This window comes from Sturnus vulgaris, chromosome 20 (genome assembly GCF_052056855.1).
Source record: "Sturnus vulgaris isolate bStuVul1 chromosome 20, bStuVul1.hap1, whole genome shotgun sequence".
NCBI classification, from domain to species: domain Eukaryota; kingdom Metazoa; phylum Chordata; class Aves; order Passeriformes; family Sturnidae; genus Sturnus; species Sturnus vulgaris.
The window spans coordinates 2,793,548-2,807,795 of NC_142262.1; the positions used below are offsets into that span (position 1 = coordinate 2,793,548).

At 40.7% G+C, this 14,248-nt stretch overlaps 1 protein-coding gene across 7 annotated transcripts in view; it reads right to left on the minus strand.

The window, feature by feature from the left end:
* The window catches only part of CEP112 (centrosomal protein 112), a 180,561-nt gene that overhangs the window by 74,446 nt on the left and 91,867 nt on the right, over positions 1-14,248 (minus strand). For 6 of the 7 annotated variants that reach the window (XR_015807746.1, XM_088176357.1, XM_088176358.1 and 3 more), the window contains exon 21: positions 8,808-9,038. Coding sequence is in view for 6 of the 7 variants with exons in the window: in XM_088176357.1 (XP_088032483.1) it covers positions 8,808-9,038 (231 nt within the window). In the remaining variant the exon portion in view is untranslated. Of the gene's footprint in view, positions 1-677; positions 4,809-8,807; positions 9,039-14,248 lie in introns of those variants that run through there. The other variant, XM_088176360.1, reaches the window with a different exon arrangement.

The following is a 14,248-nucleotide window of genomic DNA, read 5'->3' on the forward strand; positions in this document are numbered from 1 at the left end:
GACTGCAACACTCTCCACTTTAGGGTCCCTAAAGCACAAATACATTCCTGGATTATCATTTTAATATTTCCTGCTTTTCTTCTCTTCCATCCAACTAAATAAAGATGGTTATTTAAACTGAATTTAAGATGTTATATCAAAAAGTGCTGTCATGTTCTTTTTCAGAGATTTAACAAAGAAAATGTTGTGTATCCAGCAGGAATTATTTGAGTTTTGACAAGCTGTCTTTATCCCTGAGAAATGCAGGCACCCACTCCCCTCATGAGCTGGGGATCTCCCCCACTCTGACATAAAGAAGTTTCCAGAACCACTCAGGCCCAGAAGTTGTGGTACCCACACAGCTGACACCCAGCAGAACCTCGAGGGGACAGGCTGGGAAATATCTTTGAAGATGCAATTCAGAGCTAAAGCTTCCCCCACACACAGAGGGCAACAGTCCCGAGATGTGACACTGATCCACGACTTGACTCAGTTAAAGACTATTTCATCTGAGCTTTACAAAACATGATTCTTTCAGAAATTGGACATTTCTGAGACCCAGGCACTTGATTTTGGCCAAGGAGAGACTCGAAGGCTGATGAAAGAATTATAAAGGGATAAGAATGAAGTTTTTAGATTCTGCATTGCTGTTTTAAGTTGAATTTTGTGGCAAGAACAAGCATTTATTAAGAAGACAATGAGTGGAAAAAATATTCTATGTATGTATCCCTTTTAAAACAGAATCTTTGCTATTAAACAGAAGAAAAAGTGGGAACAGAGGACAAATTCTGTACCCCGAATTAACTTAGAATCACTAAATTAACTCGGTATCACGAAGTTCACTCAGTATTTTGAAGTTACATCATTAAGACAGGAGCCCAACAAAAGTTAAGCTTCTCCAGCTGGAAAGACAGACACTGAAAATATGACCAAATCCCCCAACAAATTTATGATCTGAAGCCATCAGTGCTCCTCAACAAGATTATGTTGGATTATTTTTTGTAGTTTTAAATACAACAAAGCTTCCCCAAAAAGAGCGACAACTTCCCGGAGCCAGAGCACGTTACTGAGCTGAGGAGAAACTTCCCAAAGTTTCCAATCCAGCAAAGGCCCAATTAAAAAGAAAATGGAATATATTGCTCCATCATCAAAGCAATTAAAAACATAAATAAGGCATTGCAAGACTCTTAACATTCCCAATGTTGAATTATTTATCTGTTCTCCATCCTGCAGCTGTAGGTCAGAATTAACTCCTCTGAACTAAATACAGGAGAACTCTTTTGGGGATTTGTACCTTATTCATTTTCAAGCAAACATTCAAATTCATTTCAAATTCACACAAGAACTGCAACAGTTTCACCTAAATCAGATTTTCTACAAGTTAAACACCCCTCCTACACTCAGATGTGATTGTGAAACTACTTTGATCTCTGTTCCCAAATTTATTGCTCTGTGTAATCCATGACAAAATATAATGTGATTTACAGTATCTCTATATGACAGCCCAGCAGCTGACAGAACTTAATAATTTAGCATAAGAAAAAAACCCTTCTGGCACCAAAATACACAAATCATAATTGAGGCACTTTAGTATCACGTTACAATGAAGCACATGCAGACTGATCATTAGAACTTCAAAACAATTAGAATTCTTTCTCACCCATTTAATGAAGGTGGGTTTTACTCCGTGACATGTTCTGCAGCTGTAAACAAGTCATTTTGGAGCACTTTTCTTTCTTCATATTAATGACTCTGAAGGACTAATAACATTGTTTTACCCCTTCCCTATTTCCCAAACACTCCTTCTCCTCCAAAAAGAAGAAGAAAAAAGCCACCTGCAGCTTTTCTTTACTATAATGATATGAAGAAAGAGCAAATGAGTGTAAACAATGTCTTCAAATCGTGCCAGTATTTAAATACACAATTATTATGTTTTACATTAGTTTGGTCTTGATCACTGAGCATTTTTTCTAAATAAAGCTATTTGGAAATCTGTTTTTTTTTTTTATTGTGCTGACCTAAGCAGGGATGTGATGCACATGTTCCATGGGGCACCTTTTGCAGTGGCTTGTGCTGACTCTGGGGTTTAGGGGACTTGAGAAAGTCTTTGTGCAAAGGATGCATCACCCCAGAAACTTCAAAGCAAAGTAAGAATGTGGAGCTCATGGATACAGGAGGATTTTCTATTTCTAATTCCAAGGAACAAACACCAGTTACTGGTGTAACCTTGGAGGAGCCCCAGTGAAACCAGCAGTGATGGATGCAGGGACTGGGATCCAGGAGCAGGGAATCCTTCCTGTCACACCTGACCAGGAACCCAGACCTCACTCAAGAATTCTGAACAGATCTAAGAATGAATTGGTTGAGTTAAAATAAAAAAATCCACCAGTAATCTCACATTACAGTCAGCACCACACTGGAAAACAGCCAAAGTTTTCCAAATATTATCAGGTACCCAGGAATGTAAGGATAAGTAAAATTGGACAAGTCAAAATTGGATAAGTAAAAATCAGACAAAAATGGACCTACAAGCAATCAGCCTTTTCCAAGACACAAGGTATTGGGAAAAAAAGGGAGAGAATGAGGTCATGATTCAACTGGGCATTTAAAAATATTTAATAAAGCTGAAAGAATAAGCAATTGTGTACTACAAGATAAAGTCGGTGGGTTACAGGTTGTTTGGATAGTGAAGAAAGGCTCGGGAAATGATTGAAAAAATAATTACAACAGTTGTTCTGCCACTGGCAAAACCTCAGCATTCACCTTACCCACCATCCCCACGACTTTGTGAGTCTTGATCTTATGAATACACTCCAAAGGATAAAACTGGAAGTTCAGGGATGGAGAAGAGGCAGCGTGTGCCCAGGTGCTCCAGAACAGGGAGGGGTGTTTGGGCATACATTTGAGAAACATAGAGGAGACAGAGACAACCAAAAAACCTGTGAATGCTTCTTCAACAGTTATTTTAGATTGATACCAGTTGGTTAAAAACTCACTAAACCCTAAAAAACTCAGGCAAACTTCAACAACTACCCAGCTCTAACTGCTATGACAGGACATGAGTAAAGTGTGCTGAAATGTGGGCCACATGATCAAGCTCTAATTTTAATCATATCAGTCCTTGCCCTGTTGAAAGCCATCTTTTTAATTCCATATTTTGTCCTAATTTATCATTTAGCTCTTGTCTGGTTCTCATTTCTTAACAGCATTGCTTCAACCATTTTCATTTTTAACCCTGTGGTGCTATGTGTGAATGCAAGTAATGGTGCTTGATCTCCCTGCAGACATTAATGAAGATATTTAAAAAGTGAGCCTGTTGCTCATGGGTGCACATTTCTTTCCCCACAATGACAGTTATTACCAACTTCTCCTGGCTCTGAACTCTGGAGCCAGATTTATAAATGATGAGCAGAAATCTGACCTGTTGTTCTCTGAATTGTTTTTTCTGAGTTGTTGGTTTTTTTTGGTTTTTTTTAAAGGAGATAGGAGCAGAGTAACTGTGTGAATAACTGCAGCTCTTGCTTTTGAAACATCTCCAGTAGGGAGAGAGCCATAAATTCTGTTTAGTCTTATTTGAGTGAAATATCCCTGAGATGATTCTACCATCTTTTTCTTCATGTTTGGCTCTGTTGATTGAAGACTCTTCCAAATGACTCCCCTGAGGGATGATACAATTCCTGTGACCATGTTCCTGGTCCACCATCATCCTGCTTTTTCTTTGGAGGAATCAGAAGGAGCAGTGCAAAAAGGGACACACCACAGAGGAAATTGGTTTTAAAAGGATTCGTTGAAAGGTACTATCAAGACAGATTAAATAATTTTTTGTGCTAATATACATTAAAAATATTTCCTCTCTGTGAAATACATTTCTTCTTGATCTTTTGGCATCATGTTTTGATTTTACTTGATCTTTTGGCACCGTAGTTCTGGTGTTGCTAGATTTTCTCCAACAGAGCCAAATGTACTACACTCATTTTTATTAATATTAGTTGGTGAATCACTATCGCTGGGTCAGAAACGTGCAAGAACCAAATGTAATTTAATGTACACAGGCTCTACAAAACAAAAACAATAAAAATATTACTGCTTTGGAACAGAGAGATAATATCAGAGACAATAGCTCTTGGATTATAATGAAAAAAAAAAATTAAGAGACTTGGGAAACATCCAACTCTTCTTGGTAAGAATTGGAGGCTCTTTAAATCATTCATAGCTGGGCCCTAAGCTAAATAATTGATGTAATAGACTCAAAACAAGTTTAAAAAAATGGCACATCTACAACTGGTAGGGATCCTGGCTGCATTCAGCAAGGACACAAACAGGTCTGCATTACAATTAGACACAATTTAATGAGATCATTACACTTGGGAGGAATACACGTCCACATTTCATGGCTGACCTGTTTGCCCCCATGTAAATAACCAGGGGATCACTGCAGTGAGTGTGAAAACAGCTCCTCTGAGTGCTCCCACAAACAAAGTTATCTGCAAGTGTGGCTTCAGTCTCCAAGTTAATGAAGTGAAAGGTGTCAGATCAAAGGTTCCATCGCATCCAGTCTCAGAAGGTCTCAGGGACAAAGATGGAACCATTTCTGGTGCTAATGAAATGTGGAGTTGGCAGAGAAGAAGCAGAGCTGGAGAGACAGGACTCAGAAATGGGAACTCATGGAAGGCACGAGAGGCTTTTACTTCAGGAGCAGAAGTAACTGCTTAGGGGAAACTCAATACTTTTAATCAAATATCTCTTGGAGTATCTTTCATCTCAGAAGATGTCATATTCCTTCCCTTCATCTTCTATCTCTTTGCCAGTGCTGAACAGTGTGACATCATCTGCAACAGTGCCAGAACAGATACTGTGAATCACAGATATTCCTGCATATGCAGCATGAAAATATGCCCAGGGACTTACATCCAACTGGGCTGTTCTAGGGCTGTGCTGGGAGAGGAATTAATCCAGCATCACAGAGCCTGATGCTGAAGGAGGGACTGAAATGTTCCCTAGGGCACATTATCAGTACCTTATTTGCAAATTATATGCAAGAAGTTGCTCAGGAAATAAGTATCCAGCTATAGGAAGAGTTTTGAAAAGGGCCCCATTACAAAAACATTATATTGCAACAGAACTGTTATATAGAATAATTATTCTTAATTAAGGTAGTGGTAACTTACAGAGTGACCTTAGCTTTAAGGTCCCTGAGTATCTGAATTTTATGTGGACTTCACACCAGATACAGGAGGAGTGATTGTACCAGGTAAAAACTGCGAACATCAGATTTGATTTAAAATCACAGAAATCTCAGAGTACCACTAACATCAACATCATTGAAGTCTACAAGCAAGATCTGCATGGCTCCAGCCAGGCTTTATGCCACCTTGGTGTCCCATCTCTCCAAAGGGAACCACTTGACAGCTTCCTTCCATCAGAAGAACTGCAGCCCCAAAAATAAAGTGTTTAACTCATTTTTGGGTTTTTTTTTGACTACAGCTTTGTCTGTAATCAAATATCATGTGTGTTCAGTACAGTCAATACACAAAAATGTAAATTACTTCTCCACAAGAAAAGCAGCACTGAAAGAGAATTAGATGTTCCTGGAACCTGCATAAACCTTTAACAGAATGAGTCAAAATATCTATTTAAATATAGAAAAGAAGTCAATAAAAAGCTAAATGTTGAAAATTATTTAGAGAGAGAAAAAAAAAAAACCCATCATCATCTTCTCCCACTCCAGTTTACTCATGTGTGCTGCTCAAAGGGAGCTTTTTTACGAGATATTTCAGTGTTCCAAGGTTGCTTCCTTTGAGCATTGTTAGCCTGTCCACTGCTCTGCTTGGGCCGTGCTTGCTGAATGCTCATTTCCTCTGCCAAGAAAATCCCACAGAACGTTACAAACAGCGGCGGCGGCCAAGCCCCACATCTGCACACACTCAGACTTTGTCTCCTGCTCTCACTCATTCCTGGCAAAGCTGGAGCTGCTCCCAGCTCTGTGCTCTCCACTGCACCTGGCTCAGCAGTGCCCCTGCCCCAGGTGCTGCTGATGCAACCTGGAGCACACCTGGCCCTGGCCAGAGCAGAGCTCAGCTCCAGGGCTGTGTGACCCCCAAAATCCAACCATCATGGGATGGGCTGGCTTGGAGGGATCTTAAAGCTCATCCAAAACTATCCCAGGGTGCTCCAAGCACCAATGTCCAGCCTTGCCTTGGGCACTTGCAGGGATCCAGGGGCAGCCACAGCTGCTCTGTGCCTCCCTATCCTCGCAGGGAAGGGTTCCTTGCTAATAGGGCAGAACGCTTTGCAGAAAAACGATCCTAAAACTTCTGTCAGCTCAACCAGGTATGTACAGAAAATGCTGAAAACACATCAATATCTTACAGGAGCAAAGCAGGAAAAAACGTGCACAATCCTAACAATGTGCCAGGAATCCCCAACAGACACCAATCCTGACGGACCCTGAAGTGTGAGGGGAGTGCTCAGGAACTGACATTACAATAAACAATGTCCCAGCCTTAAAGCTGAGATTTTTAAGCAACAGAAAATTAAAGACCTCAATAAATCATGTGTCCCTAAATAGCAGAAAGCTGTCTACAAACACCAACAAATATTTAAATGTTCAGTGTGCCTCTAATGAAGACTTCTCCCCTGTGTCTGCTCCTCACTCTTCTCCTTCTCATCCCCAGGCAGCAGGACAATGGGGAGGGCAATGCCAGATCCTGGATCTTCTTCACCCATTTGCAGTTCTGTTTTTCTTGTCACTGAAGTATGAATCATTTCTTTTGTATTTCCTCATGTTCACGTTAACAACAGTCCACAATGGCACAAAGCAATCCACCAGCAATCAACATTATTCCCAGAGCAGATCACAGAGGAATGAGATCCCTCACTTGAGAATGGAGTGACCTTCAGAAAATGTGGCCAGTCAGATGTTCCATGCCTAAACTGTGAAATTCAGCTTCCCTTCGGATTTTTAAGCAATCTTCACAGAATTGGCACCAAAAAAAGTAAATTTAGAGAACAAATTTTTCTCCCACATTGTCCTAAATTTCCAGGTAACAAGATCTGGTAGAAAATATTTTCATAAACAAGTTTCAAGGCTCATGCTGCAATCAAGATGATTTTTTTCCCCCTCTTGGATAAAATCATCAAGGTTCTGTGGACTAGGATGAAGATTTGAACTAAATTAGCTGAAACTGCTACTTTGGAGCTTAAAATGGAGTTTGCCCTCTAAGCTACTTTGAGTTTTGGATTTTGTGGCCAGTTTCCACAGTTCTACAATTGCAAGACAGAAATGAAACAGAATGGGGAATGGAGATTTGAAGATAATGCCAGGTATTTTCACATGGCTGTGAAAGACTTTTCAACAGAGATACTTTTTTCTTTTCCCCCTCCTATCTTTTACTCAACATGTGCTCTTAGATTAGGGTAAGAATAGAGAAGTAGGTTAAAGAAAAAAAGATACAATAGTAGTTAATATAGCTTAAAATTAGCAAATTTTTTGAAAAATAGACAAAAATCCAACAAATTAAAGAAAACCAGTATTTCTGACAGAAATGACAATTCAAGACTATTAGAGATATTGCCCTATGAAGGATTATTTGTAACTTTAATTTGAGGATGTAAAGAAGTTAACTTTTCTTTTGCTATACTACACATGTAAAAAAAGATCAAAGAAAGAAAAGAATTGAGATTCAAATTCCATTTTTAAGCAAAAATGACAATGTCTTCCTGAGTTAAAATTAATCCTTTAATGATGAATTTCAAAGGTTTAAATACTTTCTGTGACCTTGGCTTTAAATAATTATGCCAAGTGGAGCTTTCCTTGCATTCAGAAAAGATTCTGAATTGTTGATCACAGCCATTTTAATGGCTTCAGGCTGGCTGATTTCCAACATAATCCTCCGAATGCTCTTTAAAATCACAGACCAAGAACCTGACGCAGGTAAATGAAATGTCACTTGCACAAAGGCTGCTCAAACACTCCATGCAGATTGTTAATTTGTGCCACTGCACATCCCCTTGCAAGAAAATGTGTGATTTAGTGCCTTAATGCAATGTATAAAAGAGACTTCAACAACTATCTGCTTACACACACACAAAGTCTACCATAAATATTAAGTAGGGTGTTTTAGTTTGGCTTTTCAAATAAAACTTGCATCTTTTAGCTCCCTAATGGAGGGGAATACTTGAATTCAAGACAGGGATCCAAGGGATGCTCAGCAAGCAGGAATGTGGGCAGTGACCTCACAGAACAGAATGGGAGTGAAGCCTTGATCAATCTGAAACATTAATTTCTATTTCTAATCTAATCTAATTTCTAATCTTACCCAGAGTCTTTTCTCACTTGATGCACACCACAGGCTAAATTAGAGCAGCCACTCTGAGCACCCAGACACAATTTCCTCACACCTTGAGCCTGAGTTTTTCCCTCCTTAAGTGTTCACCCTCTTTTTTAAGGAAGAAAAAGCTTGGCTAGGCAGAACCACCCTCTCCACTGTCTCTATTCCAGCAGAGGAAGATCAGCCTGCTCCTGGCTGGCTTTACCTGTGAAGTCACCTGTGTTTTTCAAGTGCTGTTGGCTCCTGAGCATCTCATGGCACCTCCCATCCCCGCTGGAGGTGCTGCCCAGCCCCAGCCTGTCCAGAGCAAAGATTTTCATCCCAGAACCCCAGAACTCCCCACACTCGTGCTGTGACTCTGGCATCCCATGGTCTGTATCTGTTTTTTGAACTCAAGTGACTCGTACACGTTTTTCCTTAGGGGAACTTTGCTCAGCTGACCTTTGGGGTGATCACTCCCCTTTCACCCCGCAGAGCTGCCTTTTGCAAATCCCTTACCTTGTTCAAGGCTGCCTCTGTCTCTGCCGTGTGCTTCATTTTCAGGTCTGATATCACTTTTTCCATCTCCATCTTGAGACTGTTGAGTGCTGCCTCCTTGTCTCGAGCTGCCTTCAGCTTCTCCTCGTCCCTCTGGAGGCTCAGGTCCAGCAGCTGATGGGTCCGCAGAGCGTTCGCCTGGATCAGATCTTCCCTCAGCTTGTGGATTTGGTTCTCCAAACTAGAGATCACCTGAGAGAACAAACAAACAGAGTGACAAAACCCAAACCCACAACACAAAACCCACTTGGTTTCCTCCAGCAGCCTGTCAGCTGGGGTAGGAGCAGACTGAGAGGATGCTCTGTCCCCTTTTCCTCTCCTCTCTTCTTGCTCTTCCCCTTCTCTTCCTGCACACAGATAAATACAGCTCCCCGTGCCCAAAGCATTGGTAAGAGGGACCTTGTTGGAGGAGAAATTGAGCTGGTGGCATATAATCACTACATATCCTACCCATGCCTCCTTTTTTTATCCTTAAGAAATGACCTGCTGCCTTCTAATGAGCCATCAGAGTATCAGCAATCATTAATCAATCTCTGCTGGCCGCCGATGGGGGAACACAAAGGGGAGGGATTGAAGTGACAGGAATGAAGCTGTGTCACTCCAAATTCCACAGAATTCACTCTGCTACTTCACCACAGGAGTAGATACACATCTATTCCTTCAGATTACACTTGAATGTAACTCTCACTAGTTACTTTTCCAACTCCATTTCCTCTGTAGGTTCTTCACTCTGGGGTACAGGAGCATCACATCTGGGAAATAAAGCACTGTCCTTACAGCTAAGGGTGATGGATGACACTGAAAGCATATTTATGTTTTCATTCATAAAAGTAATTCTGAAAATGAGCACTTTCACTACAAAATCACACAGAATTGGCCCCTTTGTCCTCCCTGTTTCACAAGAAACTTTGCAGTTGCCTGGATTTCTTTCACAGAGGATGTGACAATATTGAGAGCAGAAATTGATGTTCTACCAAGTAAGTGCAGGTGACTCAGCTCAAGCTTATTAAAGGTTTCACAAGAAAATGTGAGGAAAAGCAGTGTATATTTAAAGTTCCCATTGTCCTGGAATGCAAGTTTCTCTCCAACTACTATTTTTCTTCTTCAGACATTTTTAATACACTGTCTGTACTCAGCTACACCATTTATTAGCAGCCTCTGAGAACCACATTACTACAAAACTTTGAAAAGGAAACATTTGTTTCTGACCAAAGTTGAGACATGAATGACTATCAGATCTATTGCCTTGTACATTAATCTCCCAAGACAGATTCCTATAAATACTGTGATCTGAGAGAGGGAAAAAAAAATAAAAAATCAAGGCTTGAAAGTTTGCCTATTTTTCAAGCTATTTGAACTATACGGTGCAATAAAAGACATAGTCTCCCTTCAAACCTTCAGTTTGTCCTTCAGCTATCCCAGCTGTAACATGTATTAAATAATATCAACCATCTCAGAAACTTATTTTGCTTCCATGCTTTCTTAATTACTCATTGGCATTAGTCCCTACTATGTCAAAGGTAAGAGTGTGTGTATGGTGGAGAAGGAATGAGCACGTCATTTGTATACAGAACTCTACCACAGGCCACATATTTCAGTCCTATCAGCATTATCTCAAACATATGTTTTATATACTGTAATCTGTGCTAGATCCTTTCCTTCCTTTCCTGAGCTTTTCCTCTACACATGTTTAATTTCTTATTAAATCTGTATACAGACTAAAAACGTAAAGTACATTTCAGTGTATAATTATAATCCGCAATGTACTTTTATAATTCTTTTGGAAAATGATTTCATCTGCAGATCACAAGAACATGACAGCCTGCCTGGCTTTTCCTTAACCAAAGCAGCACTAACTCAATGAAGATAAAAGCTGCAATTGCTGATGGGTGATAAGGTCTGAGTTCCAAACTGACACACGGAGAATTTGGGGTTTTATAACAGCTGCCCCAGTGCAAGTCCTGCCTGAAATAGCCACAGTTATATTTTAATCTCTGAGAGTTCTTTTTGAAAGCTCATTCCCCTTCTTTCCTTCTCTTCTCTTTCTTCTTTCTATTCAAAAATAAAAAACTTCCTTTAATTACACCCCCAACACACACACATAAGTGAAACTAAGAAATTACATTGCTCAGGAGTTGCCTAAAAAGTTTGTTAAAATATTTAAGGTAAGAAATCAGGACTAACTTCTTATAATACACAGAGAATTTATTCACAAATGACACTACAAGCCAAAATAAAGACTGGGTGAATTCCTGTTACACCTTTTAAGCTTTACTTCCTTCTTTATTCAACGGTTCTTATACAAAATCATTAGAAAATGAAACACAATCCAATATTTTCTGTAAGGACAAACAGCTCCCAGCCTTCAGATCCAAAACTGGGGACAGCAGAGAGTGAGCTGAATGTTATAGGTAAAGCAACAGTAATTAATATGCAAAGGAGCATTAATGTTGGACCTAATAGATGGCAAAAGCAGATTTGGTTCCATTAGGGAAGAAGAAAGGCTCTGCAGACGGGGCGATGGCAGCGAAGCTAATATGATTAAAGGAGTCCCTTTGGAGCAACTTCACTGCCAGTAAGATGATGTTAAGAGACATCTAATCTCTCCAAAGTGACTGGAAAAAGCTTATATTGGGGATCACAGACACAGTTCTTGTCAATTACTTTCAAGTAAGTCCAGTTCTCACAGCCAGATTAGTTTTTCCCATAAACAAAGTCAGTGGCAGGAGCAGCTTACGCCCAACTCAGCGCCTGAGACAACTTTGTGTGACACGGATATCTCCCCACTGCTGCAGGAAATGAATCCCAAACTTTCCAGCACTGAGGCTCTCTGCTAGTCCACATGCCAGGTTTAATAAACTATTATTAGACTTAAATGTAGGCAAATTAGGGGAAAAAAAAAGAAAAAGAAAAAGCCCCGAGATGACTTAATTCTCTGTTGCAAAAAGTCCATGAAATATAAAACTTATGAGCAACTGTCTTTTCTTAACTGTTCTGTGGGAAAATAAAAGCTGCAGTTACAAAATCTCACTTCTCAGGCTCCTGATCCAAAGGCAGGATGGTTTCTTTGTAACACTGAGTCCTCTTTCTCCTTCTTGGTTTCTCAAATTCTGCTCTGGCTGCCCAAATCTCTGTTTGGGAACCAAATGGTTTGCATGGTCCAAACAACTGCTTTGAGTACGAGAGCTGCTGTGAGAAAAACACACCTTAAACACCCCATCTGAGCAAATTATTATTGTGCTAAATGAGGATTAAATATAAGAAATAAAGGCTGACAGTATGTAATAGAACCAAAACGTTACTGCCACTTGCTGCCTTTTCTGGATCAAAGTGCTGTAGTCTCTATTTCAGTGGTGTGGGTATGAGCACATGAAATAAGAGAGATCTGTATCTATTTTAGAAAGGATGCAGAAGTTTGCAGCAATTCCCAGCATGACCATGCCACAGGAACATGCCCCAAACAAGGAAACATTTTTTTAAAATGACCATTAATCCACATACAGGACAACAAATAGGAAGACAACACCAGCTTACACAGTTTCCCAAATAGAACAAAAATACATAAACTATGTGACAGAGATTTCATAAAGGCTTATATGACATATTTGTACATCCCTTAGATGAAGAAACTGCTGGCCAAGGTGGTAATTTCTATTTCTGTTTCAAAGAAATAACTTAAGAATTCTAACTAAGAATATCTGTGCTGAAATAGTGTCATAAAAAGGGTGGGTCATAAGCCCACAGCAATTTGCCTGCAGGGAAAAAATAGACTTGAAAGAAAAAGAAGAAGGTTGGTCACTCACTTTGGCCTATTTAAAATGCCAATAAATGCACTGCGTGTTATTTGGAAGGAAAACATGTGCTCTTAATTTAAAAAAGTAAATTGCATAAGAAAATATAAAGTTGGCAAAAAGTTTAAATTAAAATCTGTTGCTGATGCCTGAAACTCTGCTCCACTTACAGGCAACGGGGATGAGAAATGGACCGAATGACTACGGCCTAATTAAAAACAATAATAACACAAATCCCCTTTATTTTCCAGGAGCTCCTGCTTCATTCACCCCCATGAAGCATTTCCTTGGATCGGTTTCGGCGTGACGGCATCGTCATCCTCGCCCTGGCGGGATGAACACACGGAGCTCCGTGTGTCCCTGCTCCCAGGCCATGACACACCAAACCAAATCAGCCCCAGCGGCCAGGGCGTTGCAAAAGTCACAGAAACACAGCGGTGCAGCGTTAACGTGAAACGCGCTCCTCATTTATTCCCTGGGGCGCGGATCTCGGGGTGTTGCTTCAGCAGGTTGACAGTAAGTGGCTGTGGTCTGCCGGCAGAAGCTGCAGTAACCCCACTGCTCTGCCCTGCTGGAACACAGCATCACTGTCCAACACCCCTGTGCTTCTCCAGGGGCTCCTGACAACGCTTCAAACCGAGCTGCACAAGTTTGCTGTGCCGGGTTAACTTGGCTCCAGTCAGGGATGACTGCACAGGGCTCACTTAGCTGCGTTTAATTTTGCTGGCGTGTAACATTTTAAAAAAACCTACAACGAACCCCCTGAACCTCTGAGCAGTAGCGTGGAGTAGGCTGGATGATCCCAGAGATCCTCTCTAGGATAATAACCTCAAATATCAGCCTGTAAGTCACGGCCCTCTTTGACCACAGATAAGCAGCTTCTGCCTCTGAGTGCCAAGACCTTCTCAGCGTTTCCTCCTTGGAGGAGCACTGAAATGAGCAGCGTGTGCTGGGAAACATCAGCTGAGCCCTCCTGAAAGGGACATTTGTCACTGTGCCTCGCCACACTGCCATGGTGTGACATGAGGCATCCACAGCATTTGTTATTGGGCACTGGATTATTTTGGAAAGGACATCAGTGCAGTCAAGGGAAAGGCAGTCTGTAATAAAACAAATCTCACTTTGATGATGAAGATGTGAAAGGAAAATAAGGAACAAAGTAGGAACACGCAGTGATTCAGTGGTGACAGTGACTCCCTTTTTACCCGTCAGCAGGGCAGTGTCCCAGAGGAGGGGGAGGAATTCTCCTGTCCCAGCCAAGCAGGGACTGGTGGCACATTTACTGTAAAACACCTTAGAGGGGATTATCTGCTGGAAGTGGGAATCTGAACGACTTCAGCTTCCTTGTGAGTAAACAAAGCTTTATCAAATGCTGGGAAAAGGATCATACAAGTCCCTCTACCATCACAAAAACAACCAATGCATTTAACATAAAAGAAGTCTGAAAAATAAACAAATATTTGCGGCCATAAGCTTAGAAAGAAGTGTAGCTGTAAGAACTTCAAATGTGTGTAATGTTGATTTGTGATTAGAACAAAAATTGGTTTATATTCATGAGTTTTTCTACTGCAGCTCCTGCAAGGGACAACAATCCTTTCTTAACTGATCTTA